We start from the raw sequence: 25885 nt of genomic DNA on the forward strand, positions 1-25885 counted from the left end.
GGCATTGTCATGCTGAAACAGGAAAGGGACCTTCCCCAAACTGTTGCCACAAAGTTGGACGCACAGAATTGTCTATAATGTCATTGTATGCTGTAGCGTTAAGATTTCCTTTCACTTGAACTAAGGGACCTACCCCGAACCATGAAAAACCGTCCCAGACCATTATTCCCCCTCCACCAAACTTGACAGTTGGCACTATGCATTGGGGCAGGTAGCGTTCTACTGGCATCCGCCAAACCCAGATTAGTCCGTTTGACTGCCAGATGGTGAAGCGTGATTCATCACTCCATATAACGCGTTTCCACTGCTCCAGAGTCCAATGGCAGCAAGCTTTACACCACTCCAGCCGACGCTTGGCATTGCGCATGGTGATCTTAGGCTTGTGTGAGGCTGCTTGGCCATGGAAATCCATTTCATGAAGCTCCCGACTAACAGTTCTTGTGCTGACGTTGCTTCCAGAGGCAGTTTGGAATTCGGTAGTGAGTGTTGCAACTGAGGACAGACGATTTTTACGGGCTACACGCTTCAGCACTCGGCGGTCACGTTCTGTGAGCTTGTGTGGCCTACCACTTCGTGGCTGAGCTGTTGTTGCTCCTTGACGTTTCCACTTCACAATAACACCACTTACAGTTGACCGGGGCAGCTCTAGCAGGGCAGAAATATGACAAACTGACTTGTTGGAAAGGTGGTATCCTATGACGGTGCCACGTTGAAAGTCACTGAGCTCTTCAGTAAGGCCATTCTACTGCTAATGTTTGTCTATGGAAATTGCATGGCTGTGTGCTCGATTTTATACACCTGTCAGCAACGGGTGTCGCTGAAATAGCCGAATCCACTAATTTGAAGGGGTGTCCATAGGCATATAGTGTACATAGGCAGACATGGAAAGTAAAATGGTAGTGGTTTTGTAACAGGAGAAAATAGAGGCAATGAATATTCACATACCAACTGAATACACCAGGGCAAGAATGCCAAATTCAGAACTTTACAGAATAGAGCAGAAACAAATGGCAAAGAACTGTATAAAACTAAAAGCTAATATTGTACTGAACAACCAGCAGTAATATCCACAAATTCAATTTCCCTCCCTCTACTTTATACACGCACACCATCCCACATGTCAACATATGTGAATGAGTCCAGTTGTGTCGGGCAGGGAAGAGGTGTAGGAGCTTGATGCTCTCTCTGCAACTGCTTGAAGAAGTCAGATGGAACGGCAGGAATTGAGGATCTGGAACCCAAGATGACTGCCTGTGATTGGCTGACCCCAAAGTGTGATAAGGCACCTGGCAACTTGGTCTCTAGCAACCAACCAGTTTGGTCAGGGCCAGAGGTGGGAAGGGCCAGTTACATATTTTGTTCTGAGAGAGGGCTGTGAGATGGTGTGCTAAGAGTCACCAGCAGGTAATTCTGTAACACCATTTGTAAAGCCGAAACATGGCGGTGATGGCTTGCGTCAGTTCTATTAATTTGGATTTAGTTCAATGTTTCTATTACAATCAATGAAAAAGTTATTGCAAACTAGATATTTAAATGCATTTTTATATGATTTCATTATTTTTATCAAATCAACACTTAACTTTTTATGCAAATTAAAATAATTTCCCCCTTAAATTAAATGAAAAAGTTAAGCGAGCCCATGAGGTCCCTGAAGTGCTTCATTCAGTATGGATATCAATGTAAACAACATTTGTGGAGGTGACTGTTGCTTTCCTCTGCGCTGGTTTCAAAAGTTAAACTTCCACCAGCTAGCTAGCTAGCCTGCTACTTCAAGTAGTACTTGGCTAAACAATGGAAGGTGCACAATCCATGGCTACAAAGCTAGCTAGCTACCTACTCTGTAAGTTAGCTTGATGTAATAGAAACAAGTTGAGAAAAAAGTAACTGAAAGAAACGTGTTTTATTATCTTCTGAATCAATTTGAATGTAGAAGTTTTATTTTGCGATCTTCCAAAATAAATGCTCTCTTTGATGAGCTGTTCAGTCAGTGAATCAGGTCGTCTCCATGGTAACCATGCTGTACATGCCTTTCAACTACCGTAAAACCTTAAATAATGCCTTACCTAAGGAAATGTTTGAGGGGCTCAATTCAATTCCCTTAAAAGTATTTCTTAAGGTAAACCCTTAAGAGGAACACTTAAGGTGGTTATCAACTGCAGGGATGGAACGTAAATCGCAGAAAATTGAGGTTGTGGTGGCAACTGCAGAGAGGTATTTGGGTGTGCGAGATTTGACGTCAGAAGAGTTACAGGGTGTGTTAAGTGGTGGTGTCCCATCCTTTCAGGCTGTTGGCCTGAAGTAGGACTAAATAGATTTAAATAGTGGAGTATGGTGTTTATTTTTTGAGTGTTTTGTTTGATGGTAGGTTATTACTATTTTATTTTTTCAAGCTAAGTATAAGGGAGTTATACTCCAGTCTAGTAGGTGGTGGTAATGCAACATTTATTGGATGCCAACCGCCATTAAACCTCATCTAAGAAGAAGGAACACATAAGCTGTTTTATGCAACCGGGCCTAGGGCATTTACTAGTCCTACTTAAGTATCAAAAGTAAATGTAATTGCTCAAATATACTTAAGGATCAAAAGTAAATGTAGGTTATAAATCATTTCAAATTCCTGACAAGCAAACCAGACAGCACCATTTTCTAGTTTTTTTAATTTACGGATAGCCAGAGCACACTCCAACATATTTTTTTTGGTATTTATTTAACAAGGCAAGTCAGTTAAGTACAAATTCTTATTTACAATGACGGCCTACCCGGCCAAACCAATTATGCGCCGCCCTATGGGACACCCAATCACGGCTGGATTGTGATACAGCCTGGAATCGAACCAGGGTCTGTAGTGACGCCTCTAGCACTGAGATGCAGTGTAAGTAAGCATTTCACTGTAATGTCTACACCTGTTGTATTCGGCGCATATGGCCAATAAAATGTGATTTGATTTAGACCGCTGCGCCACTCGGGATCCCAAAGGGAAGCAATGTGTTTAGTGAGTCCCGCAGGGATGACCATGTATGTTCTCTTGATAAGTGCATGAATTTGACAATTTTCCTGTCCTGCTAAGCAGTGTGTAAAATGTACAGTGAGGGAAAAAAAGTATTTGATCCCCTGCTGATTTTGTACGTTTGCCCACTGACAAAGAAATGATCAGTCTAAGATTTTAATGGTAGGTTTATTTGAACAGTGAGAGACAGAATAACAACAACAAAATCCAGAAAAACGCATGTTATAAATTGATTTGCATTTTAATGAGGGAAATAAGTATTTGACCCCCTCTCAATCAGAAAGATTTCTGGCTCCCAGGTGTCTTTTATACAGGTAACGAGCTGAGATTAGGAGCACACTCTTAAAGGGAGTGCTCCTAATCTCAGCTTGTTACCTGTATAAAAGACACCTGTCCACAGAAGCAATCAATCAATCAGATTCCAAACTCTCCACCATAGCCAAGACCAGAGCTCTCCAAGGATGTCAGGGACAAGATTGTAGACCTACACAAGGCTGGAATGGGCTACAAGACCATCGCCAAGCAGCTTGGTGAGAAGGAGACAACAGTTGGTGCGATTATTCGCAAATGGAAGAAACACAAAAGAACTGTCAATCTCCCTCGGCCTGGGGCTCCATGCAAGATCTCACTTTGTGGAGTTGCAATGATCATGAGAACGGTGAGGAATCAGCCCAGAACTACACGGGAGGATCTTGTCAATGATCTCAAGGAAGCTGGGACCATAGTCACCAAGAAAACAATTGGTAACACACTACGCCGTGAAGGACTGAAATCCTGCAGCGCCCGCAAGGTCCCCCTGCTCAAGAAAGCACATATACAGGCCCATCTGAAGTTTGCCAATGAACATCTGAATGATTCAGAGGAGACCAAAATCGAGCTCTTTGGCATCAACTCAACTCGCCGTGTTTGGAGGAGGAGGAATGCTGCCTATGACCCCAAGAACACCATCCCCACCGTCAAACATGGAGGTGGAAACATTATGCTTTGGGGGTGTTTTTCTGCTAAGGGGACAGGACAACTTCACCGCATCAAAGGCACGATGGACGGGGCAATGTACCGTCAAATCTTGGGTGAGAACCTCCTTCCCTTAGCCAGGGCATTGAAAATGGGTCGTGGATGGGTATTCCAGCATGACAATGACCCAAAACACACGGCCAAGGCAACAAAGGAGTGGCTCAAGAAGAAGCACATTAAGGTCCTGGAATGGCCTAGCCAGTCTCCAGACCTTAATCCCATAGAAAATCTGTGGAGGGAGCTGAAGGTTCGAGTTGCCAAACGTCAGCCTCAAAACCTTAATGACTTGGAGAAGATCTGCAAAGAGGAGTGGAACAAAATCCCTCCTGAGATGTGTGCAAACCTGGTGGCCAACTACAAGAAACGTCTGACCTCTGTGATTGCCAACAAGGGTTTTGCCACCAAGTACTAAGTCATGTTTTGCAGAGGGAATACTTATTTCCCTCATTAAAATGCAAATCAATTTATAAATTTTTTTACATGTGTTTTTCTGGATTTTGTTGTTATTCTGTCTCTCACTGTTCAGATAAACCTACCATTAAAATTATAGACTGATCATGTCTTTGTCAGTTGGCAAACGTACAAAATCAGCAGGGGATCAAATACTTTTTTCCCTCACTGTACATTATTTTTTTCTAGGAATGTAATGAAGTAGGCCTAAAAGTGAAGTTGTCAAAAAATATAAATAGTGAAGTACAGATACCCCAAAAAAAACTAAGTAGGTACTAATTTAAAATATTTTTACTTAAGTACTTTACATCACTGCTCAGGGTAGACTTTTCCAGGCAAATGTTTGCACTGCAAGAGATCAAGCAGATAACGGCCATATCATTGCACCACAGTAGGCAGATTATATTGTTGAATTTAAATTAGAATTACATTTTACTGCTGTAACGTTCATAGCTGACTCTACTTGTAAATGGTAACTGTTATAATGCAGTAGAGTAGCCTAGATGCTTGTTGTAGGCTACAAGCAAACGAGAACACCAGCTGTCTGATACTGACTGATCTAAGTGTGGCTGACCCAGCTGTCACTTGATAACTCTCCAATAAAGCACGTTATGACATCTTGCCTGGGTTGTTTACATGAATGTCTTCCCTGGGTTTGTTTTGTCTCCCCACAGTTTATTTCATAATCACAAACAACATAAATGAGACTTACTGAGTTCGTTTGTAAATTCCCTCTGGCTATCTACTCCGATTTCAGAGCACTCTCGTCTGAAAGTGCCAGAGTGCAGAATAACTGACGAATTTACGAACGCGCAACACCGGTTGAATATGACGGCGTCAGTAAACGTCATAAAAAATGTTTTATTACATTGTTGCCAGGCAGCAGCACAGCTACAGTCACCAAAGCTCTAGATAACATGAAAACAGCCTAACCAGCTCTGCTAGGGCGAGTAAAGTGTTCAGAGTGAAGTGTTCTCTCATTTGTCTGGAAGTAGCTAGCGACTTGGGTGTGTGACTGCCGTTGTGAGGTCAGAACGCTCGGATCAACCTTACTCGTCTTTTTATTTATTTTTATTGAACCTTTATTTACCTAGGCAAGTCAGTTAAGAACACATTTTTATTTACAATGACGGCCTACCAAAAGGCAAAAGGCCACCTGCGGTGACGGGGGCTGGGATTAAAAATCAATAAAATCAATAAATAAAATATAGGACAAAACACACATCACGACAAGAGAGACACCACAACACTACATAAAGAGACCTAAGACAACCACCTAGCATGGCAGCAACACATGACAACACAGCATGGTAGCAACACAACATGGTAGCAGCACAAAATGGTAGCAGCACAAAACATGGTACAAACATTATTGGGCTCAGACAACAGCACAAAGGGCAAGAAGGTAGAGACAACAATACATCACGGGAAGCAGCCACAACTGTCAGTAAGATTGAGTATTTGAATGAAGAGATGGAGATAAAACTGTCCAGTTTGAGTGTTTTTTGCAGCTTGTTCCAGTCGCTAGCTGCCACGAACTGAAAAGAGGAGCGACCCGTGGATGTGTGTGCTTTGAGGACCTTTAACAGAATGTTGTATGTGGAGGATGAGGGCTGCAGTAGGTATCTCAGATAGTGGGGAGTGAGGCATAAGAGGGTTTTATAAACAAGCTTCAACCAGTGGGTCTTTCGACGGGTATACAGAGATGACCAGTTTACAGAGGAGTATAGAGTGCAGTGATGTGTCCTATAAGGAGCATTGGTGGCAAATCTGATGGCCGAATGGTAAAGAACATCTAGCCGCTCGAGAGCACCCTTACCTGCCGATCTGTAAATTACGTCTCCATAATCTAGCATGGGTAGGATGGTCATCTGAATCAGGGTTAGTTTGGCAGCTGGGGTGAAAGAGGAGCGATTACGATAGGAGAAACCAAGTCTAGATTTAACCTTAGCCTGCAGCTTTGATATGTGCTGAGAGAAGGACAGTGTACCGTCTAGCCATACTCTCAAGTACTTGTATGAGGTGACTACCTCAAGCTCTAAACCCTCAGAGGTAGTAATCACATCGGTGGGGAGAGGGGCATTCTTCTTGCCAAACCACATTACCTTTGTTTTGGTGGTGTTCAGAACAAGGTTAAGGGCAGAGAAAGCTTGTTGGACACTACGAAAGCTTTGTTGTAGAGCATTTAACACAAAACGCGGGGAGGGGCCATCTGATTATAAGACTGTATCATCTGCATATAAATGGATGAGAGAGCTTCCTACTGCCTGAGCTATGTTGTTGATGTAAATTGAGAAGGGCGTGGGGCCTAGAATCGAGCGTTGGGGTATTCCCTTGGTGACAGGCAGTGGCTAAGACAGCAGATGTTCTGACTTTTTACAATGCACTCTTTGAGAGAGGTAGTTAGCAAACCAGGCCAAAGACCCCTCAGAGACACCAATACTTAGCCGGCCCACAATCATGGAATGGTCTACCGTATCAAAAGCCTTGGCAAAGTCAATAAAAATGGCAGCACAACATTGCTTAGAATCAAGGGCAATTGTGACATCATTTAGGATCTTTAAGGTTGCAGAGACACATCCATAACATGAGCAGAAACCAGATTGCATACCAGAGAGAATACTATAGACTGTAGTATATAAGACTATAGTCTTATATAGAAAGTTATTAGAAACATAACTTCCCAATACATTATAAATAATTTAATTTTATATGCAAAACAATACCTTCAGGACTTACTCAATTAATTAAATCTAATTTGTGTTTTGGAGAACAAAATAGATGCACAACTTATGTTAGAAGGCTGCCACCTGCTGGATGAGAAATGAGGGGAATTCTTCTGGAACGCATATATTACTGAAATTGACTGGAAGAAAGCTTGTATAAGCTTTTGTTTATCAAATGAAGTAAAAGAAATTCACTTTAAAATCTTGCACAAAATATATCCTCCAATAACTTGTCAAAATTCATGGACTTAGAGGACATATGCCTTTTCTGTGATGAAGAAGGTGAAACAATTATACAATTTTTTTATGAGTGTGACTCTTTGAAGTTATTTTGGAGCGAGTTAATTATTTACATTTTAAATTGAATTAATAAGACCCATATATTTACAATGAAAGATGTAATATGTTATTATTCAAATGAAAACAAAACTACTGAATTAGTCGTTCATGTCTTCATTCTGTCTGGTAAATTTTATATACACAAAAACAAATATTTGAAATCTGTCCCCAAATGCAATATATTTTCAACTTGCAATCCAATATTTAGTCAAATCTGAGCTGTGTGCTAGTCGTTTAAACAGAGAGCTCGGTTCTTTCAACATGTCAATACCTCTCACAAATACAAGTAGTGATGAAGTCTCCACTTTGAGCCAGGAGAGATTGACATGCATATTATTAGTGTTAGCTCTCTGTGTACATCCAAGGGCCAGCCGTGCTGCCCTGTTCTGAGACACGACTGAACAATAGTCCAAGTGCGACAAAACTAGAGCGTGTAGGACCTGCCTTGTTGACAATGCTGTTAAGAAGGTAGAGCAGCGCTTTATTATGGACAGACTTCTCCCCATTTTAGCTACTGTTCTATCAAGATGTTTTGACCATGACAGTTTACAATCCAGGGTTACTCCAAACAGTTTAGTCACCTCAACATGCTCAATTCATGTGTAGTGATTACATTTTTTTAACTTGAGTGTTATTTTGTTTTTTCATATAAAATATACGTGTAGTGATGTCCTATGTATTATTTTTTTTGTATTGTAATTTGAAACGTAATAATCCAAAATAAAAATAAAATAAAAACTCCTCGGCCAGAGCGTCCAGTGTGCGCTCCGAGAGCGATACGCTCTGAATTTGCTAACAGTCAATCTGACAATACTCTGAATTTAAGAACGCCCAGAGCGCATTCTGGCACTCCACTGTGAATTTACGAACACCGTCTGTCTTTAAGAAACAACACTGGATCAATTTTGAAACATTTTCATCGGAAAACTCCACTGAGCGTTGCGTTTATATGTCAATGCATTTGACCAGCAGAGGGCGTTTGTCCCCTACTGCACGCCGTAGTTTGCAATGTTTTGTCATTCGTTCTAGCCTGTCACCCGATGTAGATAGTAGTACAGTACATTTTGTCCATATTGACCTGAAGCTAGGTAGGTAGGAAAACTTCAAATAATGTCTTCCAACAGCGGTATCCAAATCCCAAGTCGACTGCCTCTGCTGTTGACCCATGAAGGGGTGCTTTTACCGGGTTCGACGATGCGGATCAGTGTTGAAACGGCGAGGAACATGCATCTGGTGAAGAACAGACTGCTGAAGGGGACCTCGCTGAAGAGCACCATCATCGGGGTGATCCCCAACACCCGAGATCCAGAACACGATACTGAAGATCTCCCCCCTTTGCATAGGTAGGTAACTGTAGTTAGCTAATTCTGCTTTTTTACATGCCATCTCAAACAGTCTTTGTGCAGGCCTAACAGTTACCTGTTGTAGTCAAGTGGTAGTATAGCTATGACGTAACTAAGTTAGCTAGCTGTACAACAACCACTGTCAGTTAAATGTCACATTGAGAAAAGCTAGCTAGTGTACTTGAACTTCACTCAATGGAATCTATGCCATGTCCTGCCTATTATAGCAGTGTGATGTTATTTGAATGTTTCAAAATGTTTACGATGGTGGTGCTATCAGTAAGGTATGTTATATTATTTCTTATTAAGAATACATTTATTTGATTCTTGAAAATAGGACTAACTTGGTAGCTAAATCATGCTTTACATTTTTCACATTGGAATTTAAACTTTTTCCTATGCTCTCTCCTGTAAGTTGTTCTAGAAAGGTCGTTTGAACTTCAGATGGACTTTAACCTTGCATTTAGCAGGATACAACCATGTTAGTTCACTGGTTACTAAGTAGCAATATGTGTCCCTCTATGCTTTAATAACTGCAACAACTGAAGTAGGACACCAATGTTAAATCATGTCGATAATTCCCAATTTTCTCTGGTACAACATTCTTCATATATCTTCCTCTTTTGGCTTTGACTGTCTGTACACTAGCTGTGTTGTAGATGTTATGGTCAGAGACCGCAACTCAAGTGGCACCCTATTCCCTACATGCAGTGAGGGGAAAAAAGTATTTGATCCCCTGCTGATTTTGTATGTTTGCCCACTGACAAAGAAATGATCAGTCTATCATTTTAATGGTAGGTTTATTTGAACAGTGAGAGACAGAATAACAATAAAAAAATCCAGAATAACGCATGTCCAAAATGTTATAAATTGATTTGCATTTTAATGAGGGAAATAAGTATTTGACCCCCTCTCAATCAGAAAGATTTCTGGCTCCCAGGTGTCTTTTATACAGGTAACGAGCTGAGATTAGGAGCACACTCTTAAAGGGAGTGCTCCTAATCTCAGCTTGTTACCTGTATAAAAGACACCTGTCCACAGAAGCAATCAATCAATCAGATTCCAAACTCTCTACCATGGCCAAGACCAAAGAGCTCGAACAAGGATGTCAGGGACAAGATTGTAGACCTACACAAGGCTGGAATGGGCTACAAGACCATCGCCAAGCAGCTTGGTGAGAAGGTGACAACAGTTGGTGTGATTATTCGCAAATGGAAGAAACACAAAAGAACTGTCAATCTCCCTTGGCCTGGGGCTCCATGCAAGATCTCACCTCGTGGAGTTGCAATGATCATGAGAACGGTGAGGAATCAGCCCAGAACTACACGGGAGGATCTTGTCAATGATCTCAAGGCAGCTGGGACCATAGTCACCAAGAAAACAATTGGTAACACACTACGCCGTGAAGGACTGAAATCCTGCAGCGCCCGCAAGGTCCCCCTGCTCAAGAAAGCACATATACAGGCCCGTCTGAAGTTTGCCAATGAACATCTGAATGATTCAGAGGAGAACTGGGTGAAAGTGTTGTGGTCAGATGAGACCAAAATGGAGCTCTTTGGCATCAACTCAACTCGCCATGTTTGGAGGAGGAGGAATGCTGCCTATGACCCCAAGAACACCATCCCCACCATCAAACATGGAGGTGGAAACATTATGCTTTGGGGGTGTTTTTCTGCTAAGGTGATAGGACAACTTCACCGCATCAAAGGGATGATGGACAGGGCCATGTACCGTCAAATCTTGGGTGAGAACCTCCTTCCCTCAGCCAGGGCATTGAAAATGGGTCGTGGATGGGTATTCCAGCATGACAATGACCCAAAACACACGGCCAAGGCAACAAAGGAGTGCCTCAAGAAGAAGCACATTAAGGTCCTGGAGTGGCCTAGCCAGTCTCCAGACCTTAATCCCATAGAAAATATGTGGAGGGAGCTGAATGTTCGAATTGCCAAACGTCTCGAGACCTTAATGACTTGGAGAAGATCTGCAAAGAGGAGTGGGACAAAATCCCTCCTGAGATGTGTGCAAACCTGGTGGCCAACTACAAGAAACGTCTGACCTCTGTGATTGCCAACAAGGGTTTTGCCACCAAGTACTAAGTTATGTTTTGCAGAGGGGTCAAATACTTATTTCCCTCATTCAAATGCAAATCAATTTATAACATTTCTGACATGCGTTTTTCTGGATTTTGTTGTTGTTATTCTGTCTCTCACTGTTCAAATAAACCTACCATTAAAATTATAGACTGATCATGTCTTTGTCAGTGGGCAAACGTTCAAAATCAGCAGGGGATCAAATACTTTTTTCCCTCACTGTAGTGCACTAATTTAATTTTGACCAGAGCCCTATGTGCCCTGGTCAACAGTAGTGCACTATAGGATGTCATTTGGGAGGAACGATTGTTTTTCCTCGCTTCATTCCATTCTGTAATTATCAGTATTGGCACGGCGGGGCTGGCGGTGCAGGTAGTGGGCAGTAATTGGCCCAAGCCCCACTACACGCTACTCATCACAGGGCTGTGTCGCTTCCGTGTGGCCCAACTGCTGAAGGAGGGGCCCTTCCCCATGGCTGAGGTAGAGCAGCTGGATAAGCTGGAGCAGTACACCAGCCCCAAGGAGATATCTGAGGCAGCCGGGCCAGAGGGAGAGTTGGGGGAGCTGTCCCAGAGGTTCTACCAGGCCGCTGTGCAGGTGGGTGTGACAGCAGCATCCCTGACTTTCACTAATAGAATCTACAGTATAAGTGTGTCATATTAGAATAATATACCATTTAGCAGATGATTTTATCCAAAGCCACTAATAGTACAGTAACCGTGAATGCATGTATTTTAGTATGTGACCCCAGCGGGACTCGAACCCACAGTTCTGGTGTTGTTAGCACCACACTCTGAGCCACACAGGACCAGAAGCTATGGCTTTATGTTATTTTAGCATAGCAAATGAGGATTCCTTCAATGTGGGTAATAGGCTTGGCTACTCTTCTGTAACTGTACGGAATATTATCCACCAATGTAATGTATGTCATGGTATACAGTGCTATGAAAAAGTATTTGCCCCCTTTCTAATTTTCTCTACTTTTGCATATTTGTGATGCTGAATGTTATCAGATCTTCAACCAAAACCTAATATTAGATAAAGGGAACATAAGTGGACAAATAACACAACAATTACATATTTATTTCATAAACAAAGTTATGCAACACCCAATTCCCCTGTGTGAAAAAGTAATTGCCCCCTTACACTCAATAACTGGTTGTGCCACCTTTAGCTGCAATGACTCCAACCAAATGCTTCCTGTAGGAATTGGAGGAATTTTGGCCCACTCTTCCATGCAGAGCTGCTTTAACTGAGTGACGTGTGGGTTTTCAAGCATGAACTGCTTGTTTCAAATCCTGCCACAACATCTCAATTGGGATTAGGTCTGGACTTTGCCTAGGCCATTCCAAAACTTCCAATTTGTTGCTTTTTAGCTTCATGTAGACTTGATTGTGTGTTTTGGATCATTGTCTTGCTGCATGACCCAGCTGTGCTTCAGCTTCAGCTCACAGACTGATGGTCTGACATTCTCCTGTAGAATTCTCTGATACAGAGCAGAATTCATGGTTCCTTCTATTAAGGCAAGTCGTCCAGGTCCTGAGGCAGCAAAGCATCCCCAAACCATCACACCACCACCACCATGCTTGACCTTTGGTAGGATGTTCTTACTGTGGAATGAAGAGTTTGGTTTTCGCCAGGTGGCACAACCAGTTATTGAGTGTAAGGGGGCAATTGCTTTTTCACACAGGGGAATTGGGTGTTGCATAACTTTGTTTATGAACTAAATATGTAATTGTTGTGTTATTCACTTATTCACTTATGTTCCCTTTATCTAATACTAGGTTTTGAAGATCTGATAACATTCAGTATCACAAATATGCAAAAATAGAGAAAATTAGAAAGGGGGCAAATACTTTTTCATAGCACTGTATGTTTACGTAGACAGATTTACTGCCTGGTGTACACAGAGACTTTGATCCCTTATCTCTCCACCCCTGTCCATGTTTCATATCTGTCCCCTGTGTACCGTTTCTTCACTGTTGTCTTTCCTCTCTATGTGTCTGTGTTAGTTGGTAGGCATGTTGGACATGTCTGTTCCTGTGGTGGCCAAGCTGAGAAGGCTCTTGGACAGTCTCCCCAGAGAGACCCTGCCTGATGTCCTGGTTTCTATGATTCGTACCTCCAACAAAGAGAAGCTCCAGGTAGAGCAATGTGTTTATGTGTCTGTGGGTGCTTGTTCATTGATGTACCATGTGTAGTTTTTAGAAATGTCAATTATTTTTGATTGACTTCCCTGTATAAGGGCATGAATGTATCAGCTATATGCGTGTCTTTCTGCTTTGATATCACTGTAAGTGTATATGTATGTGGACATGCAGGTTCTGGATGCAGTGAGTCTGGAGGAACGTTTTAAGAAGACTCTCCCCCTGCTGACCAGACAGATTGAGGGTCTCAAACTGCTGCAGAAGACCAGAAAACTAAGACCAGACGATGACAAAAGGGTAAAGGAGTCCGCATACTTCAGTAAGGGTTTTTCCGGCTTTTCGGGCACACAAACTATTTCTCGAAGGCCAGCCGAAGTTTGGGAGACAAAGTCTACGCCCCTTCGTCCGTGATTGGTCAACTGTATGGGATTCTTTAATAAAGTCTTTGTTGTCATTCAACGAGAGACAACTCGTTTTCATGCACATTTTTTAATTGAGAAATACTGCACCAAACATCTTAGTTAGACTAAGATCTCCTCGGCAAAAACGTCAAAATTAAAGAGATTTCTTGAGTTATCTTAGATTAATTCTGACTAGTTCGAGGAAGTGTATACTGGCTACGGCATCTCAAAATGGACAAACAGTACTATTGACACTTTTTTCTCGTTTTTCAAGCAAAAGTATTTTACGGGACTATGCGAGCACACTCATTTGGCTATTCGGCCAGCCGAACTGAAGCATGCTGACACTTGAATGCTAAAGACTACTCAACTGTTAGCATTTCTTCTAGGAAAAAGTGTCACACTTGTGGGCATGCTAAAAGATCAGAGGCAGTGCCTGCTTAGAATTGAAATGCAGAGATTATACAGTATGTCTCATGCTTGGCACTCTTCCCTCCCCTATCTCTCAGGTGCTGGCTGTACGTAAAGGCGGTGTGCTTCCTGGTCGTCAGTTCTCCTTGGATGAAGAGGGTGATGATGAGGATGGTGATGATACTGCTGTCCTGGAGAGGAAGGTTAAAGGAGCGAACATGCCAGAGCCTGCCTTGCGTGTGTGTCTCAAAGAGCTCAAAAGGTACCCACAGTTTGTTTACCTTCCATTTCAATGTATTCAGACTTCCTGGTATTGTGGGAACACTTGCAGTGTGTATGTGTGTATATTTCCATAGTAGTGGCATTGACACAAGACACAATGCCTTCAGAAAGTATTCATACCCCTTGACTTATTCCACATTTTGTTGTGTTACAGCCTGAATACAAAATGGATTAAATAGTTTTTTTTTTCTCACCCATCTACCCACAATACACCATAATGACAAAGTGAAAACATGTTTTTAGAAATTTTAGCAAATTTTTAGAAAACAAAATACAGAAATATCTAATTTAAATAAGTATTCAACCCCCTGAATCAATACGTGTTAGAATCACATTTGACAGCAATTACAGCTGTGAGTCTTTCTGGGTAAGTCTCTCTAAGAGCTTTGCACACCTGGATTGTAAAAAAGTTGTAATGTTATGTACACTCAGTCATCTTGGTAAGCAACTCCAGTGTATATTTGGCATGTGTTTTAAGTTATTGTCCTACTGAAAGGTGAATTTGTCTCCCAGTGTCTGTTGGAAAGCAGACTGAACCAGTTTTTCCTCTAGGATTTTGCCTGTGCTTAGCTGAATTCGGTTTCTTTTTATTCTAAAAAAAACTGTGTTGTGTTGAATTTGCCCCAAACATAATGCTTTGTATTCAGGACAGTTCATTTCTTTGCCACATTTGTTGCAGTTGTACTTTAGTGCCTTATTGCAAACAGGATGCATGTTTTGGAGTATTTTTATTCTGCACAGGCATCCTTCTTTTTACTCTGTCATTTAGGTTAGTATTGTGGAGTAACTAGAATGTTGTTGATCCATCCTCAGTTTTCTCCTATCACAGCCATTAAACTATGTAACTGTTTTAAAGTCACCATTGGCCTCATGGTGAAATTCCTCTCCGGCAACTGAGTTAGGAAGGACACCTGTGTCTTTGTAGTGACTGGGTGTATTGATACACCATCCAAAGCGTAATTAATAACTTCAACATGCTCAAAGGGATATTCAATGTCTACCAATAGGTGCCCTTCTGGTCTTTGTGGTTGAATCTGTTTTTGAAATGTACTGCTTGACTGAGGGAGTTTACAGATAATTGTGTGTGTGGGCTACAGAGATGAGGTAGTCATTCAAAAATCATGTTAAACACTATCATTGCACACACTGAGTTCATGCAACTTATTATGTGACTTGTTAAGCACATTTTTACTCCTGAACTTATTTAGGCTTGTCATAACAAAAGGGGTTGAATACTTATTGACTCAAGACATTTCAGCTTTTAATTTTTTTATTAATTTGTAAACATTTCTAAAAACATATTTCCACTTTGACATTATGGGGTAATGTGTGTGTAGGCTAGTGAAACAATCTCAATTTAATCCATTTTAAATTCAGGCTGTAACACAACCAAATCTAGAAAAAGTCAAGGGGTGTGAATACTTTCTGAAGGCACTGTATGATAATCTACACAGATTGAAGAAGATGCCCCAGTCTATGCCAGAGTACGCTCTCACCCGAAACTACCTGGATCTTATGGTGGAATTGCCCTGGAGCAAAAGTACCACAGGTATGCACAGTACACCACCATGACACCACTACAATCTCAGGTTAATTAATTAATTAATTTACACTTCATTAATTAAATGTATAAATGTATATATCCATACATACAGAGCACACCATATGCACATTATACCTTGAAAATCAGGACAAGGGGTAGTAAGCAAAGAGTACCAGGAGGGAGTCATCACCACAGCTCTCTTTGGAACTCTTTCTCTATTTAAAATGGAACAAAAGGCTTCTACCACTGGAGGGAGCTCAATATCATATTTTGCCACTAGTTGCTTTGTCCTCTATACTAATCAGAACCAGCAGAGGGAGCCAGTCATTAGACACATGTCTGAGAGTATTGAGGACATTTGTTTATATGATTCAGCATTACGAGTCCATACCATACTTCTGCTTAGTCATGTAGCTACATAAAACAAAATGTTTTATTACAATCTAGATGAATGGTTATTAGAATCACTTGGTTGACATTAGATGAGGTCTTTGAGAATATTCACGGTGTTGGAATTAAACCCTGCTCCTCACTGTCTCTGCAGACTGTCTTGATATCCACGCTGCACGGGTGCTGTTGGACAACGACCACTATGCCATGGAGAAGCTGAAGAGGAGAGTGCTGGAGTACCTGGCTGTGAGGCAGCTGAAGAGCACCCTCAAGGGGCCCATCCTGTGCTTCGTGGGGCCACCTGGGGTGGGCAAGACCAGTGTGGGGCGCTCCATCGCCCGTACCCTGGGCAGGGAGTTCCACCGCATCGCCCTCGGAGGGGTGTGTGACCAGTCTGACATCCGCGGGCATAGGTACACTGGAGAGGGCAGAGGATGGAGGTGGGGATGAATGGGTGGGCAGGCAGGCAGCTGTGTCTGTAAATTGTATTCTGCACAGGAAATGAAACCCCTATAGACATACATTATATTCTGTCTTAAGAGAGTGGGGAGGGTAAGTCCACATATATTATAACAACGAAGGTACCGACATTGTCTGGCCAGAAGTCAGAGTGCAGCACATCTCATGGTAAAAGTAGTTCAACATGAGTTAGGCCTTTTCTGTAACTCACCAGTGGTCATGGTTGATAGGTGGAGACAGATGTGGGTCAACAATAGTAGATAAAAGGTTCAGGTAGAAAAGTGTGGTCTGTACAGACAATACATATACACTGAGTGTACAGAACATTAGGAACATCTTCCTCATATTGAGTTGCACCTCCCTTTTCCCTCAGAACAGCCTCAATTCGTCGGGGCATGGACTCTACAAGGTGTCGAAAGCATTCCACAAGGATGCTGGCCCATGTTGACACATGCTTCCCACAGTTGTGTCAAGTTGGCTGGATGTCCTTTGGGTGGTGGACCATTCTTGATAAACACGGAAAACTGTTGAGCGTGAAAAACCCAGCAGCGTTGCAGTTCTTGACACGCTCAAACCGGTGCGCCTGGCACCTACTACCATACCCCATTTAAAGGCACTTAAATCTTTTGTCTTTCCCATTCATCCTCTGAATGGCACACATACACAATCCATGTCTCAATTCCAAAAATCCTTCTTTAACCTGTCTCCTCCCCTTCATCTACACTGATTGAAGTGAATTTAACAAGTGACATCAATGAGGGATCAAAGCTTTCACCTGGATTCACCTGGTCAGTCTGTCATGGAACGAGCATGTGTTCCTAATGTTTTGTTCACTCGGTGTATACAGCCCTTTGCAATGTGAGTAAACATGAGAGGGAAAACTAGGAGTGGAAGCATGATGTAATCTTTCATGTTGCTTTGTTCGCCTGTCACTATGGAGACTCGGCGGGACAATGACATCTCAGCCTTCAGGTCCGGGCAGGTCCTTCCTGTGTCTCTGAGTTTATCCATAGCCCCCAGCCTCCAGTCTCATGCATCAATTGTGACACCACACCAAACAACCCACCACTGCAGTTTAGGAAGCTGCCTGTTGTGTGTTTTGATGTGGTTTCAAGTGTACATAGCGCGTGTGTTTACCCTAATAAGTGTGGGGCCGGGATGTGAGTTAGGTTCATGCTGGTTCAGGCTTACCTAGTGTTTGTGTGCTGTAGTGTTAGTGTAAATCAAATTTTATTTGTCACATATGGCGAATACAACAGGTGTAGACCGTGAAATCCTTACTTACGAGCCCTTTCCCAACAATGCAGAGTTAAAAAGTAAGAAAATGTGCAAATAAAAATAGAAAATAGTAACACAATAAATAAAAATAACGAGTACCGGTGCAGAGTCAATGTGCTGAAGCGCGTAGTGTGTAAAAATCGTCTGTCCTCGGTTGCAACATTCACTACCGAGTTACAAACTGCCTCTGGAAGCAACGTCAGCACAATAACTGTTCGTCAGGAGCTTCATGGCCGAGCAGCCACACACAAGCCTAACATCACCATGCGCAATGCCAAGTGTCGGCTGGGGTGGTGTAAAGCTCGCCGCCATTGGACTCTGGAGCAGTGGAAACGCGTTCTCTGGAGTGATGAATCACGCTTCACTAACTGGCAGTCCGACGGACGAATCTGGGTTTGGCGGATGCTAGGAGAATGCTACCTGCCCCAATGCATAGTGCCAACTGTAAAGTTTGGTGGAGGAGGAATAATGGTCCGGGGCTGTTTTTCATGGTTCGGGCTAGGCCCCTTAGTTCCAGTGAAGGGAAATCTTAACGCTACAGCATACAATGACATTACATTTACATTTTAGTCATTTAGCAGACGCTCTTATCCAGAGCGACTTACAGTTAGTGAGTGCATATTTTTTTTTTCATACTGGCCCCCGTGGGAATCGAACCCACAACCCTGGCTTTGCAAGCGCCATGCTCTACCAACTGAGCTACACAGGGCCTTGGCGAGTCTGTGCATCCAACTTTGTGGCAACAGTTTGGGGAAGGCCCTTTACTGTTTCAGCATAACAATGCCCCCGTGCACAAAGCGAGGTCCGTACAGAAATGGTTTGTCGAGATCTGTGTGGAAGAACTTGACTGGCCTACACAGAGCCACTACCTCAACCCCATCGAACACCTTTGGGATGAATTGAAACGCCGACTGCGAGCCAGGCCTAATCGCCCAACATCAGTGCCCGACCTCACTAATGCTGTTGAGGCTGAATGGAAGCAAGTCCCCGCAGCAATGTTCCAACATCTAGTGGAAAGCCTTCCCAGAAGAGTGGAGGCTGTTATAGCAGCAAAGGGGGGACCAACTCCATATTAATGCCCATGATTTTGGAATGAGATGTTCGACGAGCAGGTGTCCACATACATTTGGTCATGTAGTCTATATTCCTCAATGTTGATGGATGAGTCCTGGGTGGATTCTCAAGACAGTCCTGCAGTATTGAGTCTGCCGCCTCTGTCCAGCGCCTCACTATTCTCTGTGTTGGTGGCTCCCTCTTGAGTTGCTGCTTGTAGTAGGAACAGAGAGACGTGATCTGATTGGCTGAAGTGGGGGCAGGGTATGGCTTTGTACGCATCAAGGATATTTGTGTATACATGGTCCAGCACGTTGTTTAAGCATCCTGTTTTGGCTTTTACCTTCGTTGTTTTTAATCTTTCCCCTTCCATTGATTCTCTCTCCGTCCTATCATTATCTCACTGCACACCTTTCTCTCTTGTTTTGCTTGCATTTTTGTTTCTCTGTGCTCCTTATCTATCACACTCTCTTCTTCCTCCTTTTGCCTCCTTTCCTTTCTGCACCCCATTTTCTGTACTCTACAGTGAGGGAAAAAAGTATTTGATCCCCTGCTGATTTTGTACGTTTGCCCACTGACAAAGAAATTATCAGTCTATAATTTTAATGGTAGGTTTATTTGAACAGTGAGAGACAGAATAACAACAAGAAAATCCAGAAAAATGCATGTCAAAAATGTTATGAATTGATTTGCATTTGAATGAGGGAAATAAGTATTTGACCCCTCTGCAAAACATGACTTAGTACTTGGTGGCAAAACCTTTGTTGGCAATCACAGAGGTCAGACGTTTCTTGTAGTTGGCCACCAGGTTTGCACACATCTCAGGAGGGATTTTGTCCCACTCCTCTTTGCAGATCTTCTCCAAGTCATTAAGGTTTCGAGCCTGACGTTTGGCAACTCGAACCTTCAGCTCCCTCCACAGATTTTCTATGGGATTAAGGTCTGGAGACCTTTAATCCCATAGAAAGTGTGTTACCAATTGTTTTCTTGGTGACTATGGTCCCAGCTGCCTTGAGATCATTGACAAGATCCTCCCGTGTAGTTCTGGGCTGATTTCTCACCGTTCTCATGATCATTGCAACTCCACGAGGTGAGATCTTGCATGGAGCCCCAGGCCGAGGAAGATTGACAGTTATTTTGTGTTTCTTCCATTTGCGAATAATCGCACCAACTGTTGTCACCTTCTCACCAAGCTGCTTGGCGATGGTCTTGTAGCCCATTCCAGCCTTGTGTAGGTCTACAATCTTGTCCCTGACATCCTTGGAGAGCTCTTTGGTCTTGGCCATGGTGGAGAGTTTAGAATCTGATTGATTGATTGCTTCTGTGGACAGGTGTCTTTTATCCAGGTAACAAACTGAGATTAGGAGCACTCTCTTTAAGAGTGTGCTCCTAATCTCTGCTCGTTACCTGTATAAAAGACACCTGGGAGCCAGAAATGTTTCTGATTGAGAGGGGGTCAAATACTTATTTCCCTCATGCGTTTTTCTGGATTTTGTTGTTGTTATTCTGTCTCTCACTGTTCAAATAAACCTACCATTAAAATTATAGACTGATCATTTATTTGTCAGTGGGCAAATGTACAAAATCAGCAGGGGATCAAATACTTTTTTCCCCTCACTGTATGTACTGGTCTCTCTGTCTAACATGATGCCCTTTCGCTCCCTGTCTACAGGAGGACGTACGTGGGCAGCATGCCCGGCCGCATTATCAATGGGCTGAAGACTGTGGGAGTCAACAACCCTGTTTTCCTGCTGGACGAGGTGGACAAGCTAGGCAAGAGTCTGCAGGGAGACCCTGCCTCTGCCCTGCTGGAGGTGAGAAATCTGGGACCACCAGACCAGGGGGCAGCCTAGTGGTCTCTCTGATACAAACCATATGGAGTACAGGGGGGAAGAGGTAGGAAAGGAGAGAGGGATTGAGCGATACAGGGAGATGGACAGAGACTCATCCAGACAGGCAGGCAGAGAGTGATAAGATTCTACATAGATTATATATAGAGGAGGATGGAGTAAACAAAACTTATCAAAAAGGTCTGCATGTAAGAAGTCAACATCTGTCTGATCTCTAAAAAGACCCAGTAGTCCCCTGGAGGTAGGTCTGTGACCTGGGCTGGTTCACCTGGCCCTGCTCCACTTCCTGCTGGAGTTATCAGCTCCTATGGTGCATGACTGTCCCACTTCACTTCCTGGAAACACAATGGGAGAGGAGGGATTAAGAATCCCCATTGCAGTGATGGACATAGAGACAAATGAGCACTGTAGTGTCCACACTCACTCACTCACTCACTCACTCACCACTGAATGTATGTGAGGAGTCTCAGACTCAATTAGTGTGATGGCCTGAAGACGTGAGTAGCTATATTTAGGTGAGCGGGATACCTGCCTATCTACAGCAGTGTGATTAGCCTTGCTGATACCAGGAGAAGAGAAGATTAATCTCAGTGAGAATGCATTACAGCTAGCTCCGATAACAGCCCCACTAGCCTCAAGCCCAAGCTTGACCCCCAAGTGGGAATGGTGCGCACTACTCAGACATGCCACACGCTGTCTCTCTCTGTTACACACACACACTTTCACACACTCGCACACTCCTAGTTTAAAAACCCTCTTGCGTGCTTCCACATGCTCCCTCTGTAGGTCTGTTTGTTTGGTTTTGCTTTAATCCTTTTATCTATTGGCGTGGTAATGTAGTCCTGCTTTCTGGGAGCCAGTGTTTGCAGACCACATCACAGCCAAACCAAAACTTCAGGCTCAGTCACAGAATTACCCACCAGGTGCACTATTCTGCTGCATTCTACATTCCACCTTCTTACTCTCACTCTCCCTCTCTCTCTTTTTCTTCCTCTCTCTCTCTCTCACTCTCAATTCAATTTCAATTTAAGGGCTTTATTGGCATGGGAAACGTATGTTAACATCGCCAAAGCAAGTGAAGTACAGTGGGGAAAAAAAGTATTTAGTCAGCCACCAATTGTGCAAGTTCTCCCACTTAAAAAGATGAGAGAGGCCTGTAATTTTCATCATATGTACACGTCAACTATGACAGACAAAATGAGAAAAAAATATCCAGAAAATCACATTGTAGGATTTTTAATGAATTTATTTGCAAATTATGGTGGAAAATAAGTATTTGGTCAATAACAAAAGTTTCTCAATACTTTGTTATATACCCTTTGTTGGCAATGACACAGGTCAAATGTTTTCTGTAAGTCTCCACAAGGTTTTCACACACTGTTGCTGGTACTTTGGCCCATTCCTCCATGCAGATCTCCTCTAGAGCAGTGATGTTTTGGGGCTGTCGCTGGGCAACACAGACTTTCAACTCCCTCCAAAGATTTTCTATGGGATTGAGATCTGGAGACTGGCTAGGCCACTCCAGGACCTTGAAATGCTTCTTACGAAGCCACTCCTTCGTTGCCGGGCGGTGTGTTTGGGATCATTGTCATGCTGAAAGACCCAGCCACGTTTCATCTTCAATGCCCTTGCTGATGGAAGGAGGTTTTCACTCAAAATCTCACGATACATGGCCCCATTCATTCTTTCCTTTACACGGATCAGTCGTCCTGGTCCCTTTGCAGAAAAACAGCCCCAAAGCATGATGTTTCCACCCCCATGCTTCACAGTAGGTATGGTGTTCTTTGGATGCAACTCAGCATTCTTTGTCCTCCAAACACGACGAGTTGAGTTTTTACCAAAAAGTTATATTTTGGTTTAATCTGACCATATGACATTCTCCCAATCCTCTTCTGGATCATCCAAATGCACTCTAGCAAACTTCAGACGGGCCTGGACATGTACTGGCTTAAGCAGGGGGACACGTCTGGCACTGCAGGATTTGAGTCCCTGGCGGCGTAGTGTGTTACTGATGGTAGGCTTTGTTACTTTGGTCCCAGCTCTCTGCAGGTCATTCACTAGGTCCCCCCATGTGGTTCTGGGATTTTGCTCACCATTCTTGTGATCATTTTGACCCCACGGGGTGAGATCTTGCGTGGAGCCCCAGATCGAGGGAGATTATCAGTGGTCTTGTATGTCTTCCATTTCCTAATAATTGCTCCCACAGTTGATTTCTTCAAACCAAGCTGCTTACCTATTGCAGATTCAGTCTTCCCAGCCTGGTGCAGGTCTATAATTTTGTTTCTGGTGTCCTTTGACAGCTCTTTGGTCTTGGCCATAGTGGAGTTTGGAGTGTGACTGTTTGAGGTTGTGGACAGGTGTCTTTTATACTGATAACAAGTTCAAACAGGTGCCATTAATACAGGTAACGAGTGGAGGACAGAGGAGCCTCTTAAAGAAGAAGTTACAGGTCTGTGAGAGCCAGAAATCTTGCTTGTTTGTAGGTGACCAAACACTTATTTTCCACCATAATTTGCAAATAAATTCATTAAAAATCCTACAATGTGATTTTCTGGAAAAAAAATTCTCAATTTCTCTGTCATAGTTGACGTGTACCTATGATGAAAATTACAGGCCTCTCTCATCTTTTTAAGTGGGAGAACTTGCACAATTGGTGGCTGACTAAATACTTTTTTCCCCCACTGTAGATGGTAATCAAAAGTGAAATAAACAATAAATATTAACAGTAAACGTTACACTCAGAAGTTCCAAAATAATAAAGACATTTCAAATGTCATTATGTATATATACAGTGTTGTAACAATGTACAAATGGGAAAATAAATAAACATAAATATGGGTTGTATTTACAATGGTGTTTGTTCTTCACTGGTTGCCCTTTTCTTGTGGCAACAGGTCACAAATCTTGCAGCTGTGATGGCACACTGTGGTTTTTCACCCAGTAGATAAGGGAGTTTATCAAAATTGGGTTTGTTTTTGAATTCTTTGTGGATCGCTGTAATCTGAGGGAAATATGTGTCTCTAATATGGTCATACATTTGGCAGGAGGTTAGGAAGTGCAGCTCAGTTTCTACCTCATTTTGTGGGCAGTGTGCACATAGCCTGTCTTCTCTTGAGAGCCAGGTCTGCCAACGGCGGCCTTTCTCAATAGCAAGGCTATGCTCACTGAGTCTGTACATAGTCAAAGCTTTCCTTAAGTTTGGGTCAGTCACAGTGGTCAGGTATTCTGCCACTGTGCACTCTCTGTTTAGGGCCAAATAGCATTATAGTTTGCGCAGTTTTTTTGTTTGTTCTTTCCGATGTGTCAAGTAATTCTCTTTTTGTTTTCTCATGATTTGGTTGGGTCTACTTCTGTTGTTGTTGTTGTTGTCCTGGGGCTCTGTGGGGTCTGTTTGTGTTTGTGAACAGAGCCCCAGGACCAGCTTACTTAGGGGACTCTTCTCCAAGTTCATCTCTCTGTAGGTGATGGCTTTGTTATGGAAGGTTTGGGAATCGCTTCCTTTTAAGTGGTTATAGAATTTAACGGCTCTTTTCTGGATTTTGATAATTAGCGGGTATCGGCCTAATTCTGCTCTGCATGCATTATTTGGTGTTTTTCGTTGTACACTGAGGATATTTTTGCAGAATTCTGCATGCAGAGTCTCAATTTGGTGTTTGTCCCATTTTGTGAATTATTGGTTGGTGAGCGGACCCCAGACCTCACAACCATAAAGGGCAATGGGTTCTATAACTGATTCAAGTATTTTTAGCCAGATCCTAATTGGTATGTCGAATTCTATGATCCTTTTGATGGCATAGAAGGCCCTTCTTGCCTTGTCTCTCAGATCGTTCACAGCTTTGTGGAAGTTACCTGTGGCGCTGATGTTTAGGCTGAGGTATGTATAGTTTTTTGTGTGCTCTATGGCAACGGTGTCTAGATGGAATTTGTATTTGTGGTCCTGGGAACTGGACCTTTTTTGGAACATCATTATTTTTGTCTTACTGAGATTTACTGTCAGGGCCCAGGTCTGACAGGATCTGTGCAGAAGATCTAGGTGCTGCTGTAGCCCCTCATTGGTTGGTGACAGAAGCACCAGATCATCAGCAAACAGTAGACATTTGACTTCAGATTCTAGTAGGGTGAGGCCGGGTGCTGCAGACTGTTCTAGTGCCCTCGCCAATTCGTTGATATACAGTGGGGAGAACAAGTATTTGATACACTGCCGATTTTGCAGGTTTTCCTACTTACAAAGCATGTAGAAGTCTGTCATTTTTAACATAGGTACACTTCAACTGTGAGAGACGGAATCTAAAACAAAAATCAAGAAAATCACATTGTATGATTTTTAAGTAATTAATTTGCATTTTATTGCATGACATAAGTATTTGATACATCAGCAAAGCAGATCTTAATATTTGGTACAGAAACCTTTGTTTGCAATTACAGAGATCATACGTTTCCTGTAGGTCTTGACCAGGTTTGCACACACTGCAGCAGGGATTTTGGCCCACTCCTCCATACAGACCTTCTCCAGATCCTTCAGGTTTCGGGGCTGTCGCTGGGCAATACGGACTTTCAGCTCCCTCCAAATATTTTCTATTGGGTTCAGGTCTGGAGACTAGCTAGGCCACTCCAGGACCTTGAGATGCTTCTTACGGAGCCACTCCTTAGTTGCCCTGGCTGTGTGTTTCGGGTCGTTGTCATTCTGGAAGAACCATCCATGACCCATCTTCAATGCTCTTACTGAGGGAAGGAGGTTGTTGGCCAAGATCTCGCAATACATAGCCCCATCCATCCTTCCCTCAATACGGTGCAGTCGTCCTGTCCCCTTTGCAGAAAAGCATCCCCAAAGAATGATGTTTCCACCTCCATGCTTCACAGTTGGGATGGTGTTCTTGAGGTTGTACTCATCCTTCTTCTTCCTCCAAACACGGCGAGTGGAGTTCCAGACCAAAAGCTATATTTTTGTCTCATCAGACCACATGACCTTCTCCCATTCCTCCTCTGGATCATCCAGATGGTCATTGGCAAACTTCAGATGGGCCTGGACATGCGCTGGCTTGAGCAGGGGGACCTTGCGTGCGCTGCAGGATTTTAATCCATGACGGCGTAGTGTGTTACTA

The 25885-nt window shown here is 43.0% G+C and overlaps 1 protein-coding gene across 1 annotated transcript in view; it reads left to right on the plus strand.

Moving 5' to 3' along the window:
• The first annotated feature begins 8528 nt into the window (after positions 1-8528).
• lonp2 (lon peptidase 2, peroxisomal) overlaps positions 8529-25885 on the plus strand; it is a 32820-nt gene continuing 15463 nt past the window's right edge. Inside the window, exons 1-8 of the mRNA XM_041837340.2 lie at positions 8529-8879; positions 11314-11566; positions 12982-13113; positions 13291-13413; positions 14027-14190; positions 15665-15759; positions 16298-16556; positions 20606-20747. Coding sequence (XP_041693274.1) covers positions 8647-8879; positions 11314-11566; positions 12982-13113; positions 13291-13413; positions 14027-14190; positions 15665-15759; positions 16298-16556; positions 20606-20747 — 1401 coding nt within the window. The 5' untranslated portion in view covers positions 8529-8646. The remainder of the gene's footprint in view (positions 8880-11313; positions 11567-12981; positions 13114-13290; positions 13414-14026; positions 14191-15664; positions 15760-16297; positions 16557-20605; positions 20748-25885) is intronic.

Source organism: Coregonus clupeaformis, chromosome 19 (genome assembly GCF_020615455.1).
Source record: "Coregonus clupeaformis isolate EN_2021a chromosome 19, ASM2061545v1, whole genome shotgun sequence".
NCBI lineage: Eukaryota > Metazoa > Chordata > Actinopteri > Salmoniformes > Salmonidae > Coregonus > Coregonus clupeaformis.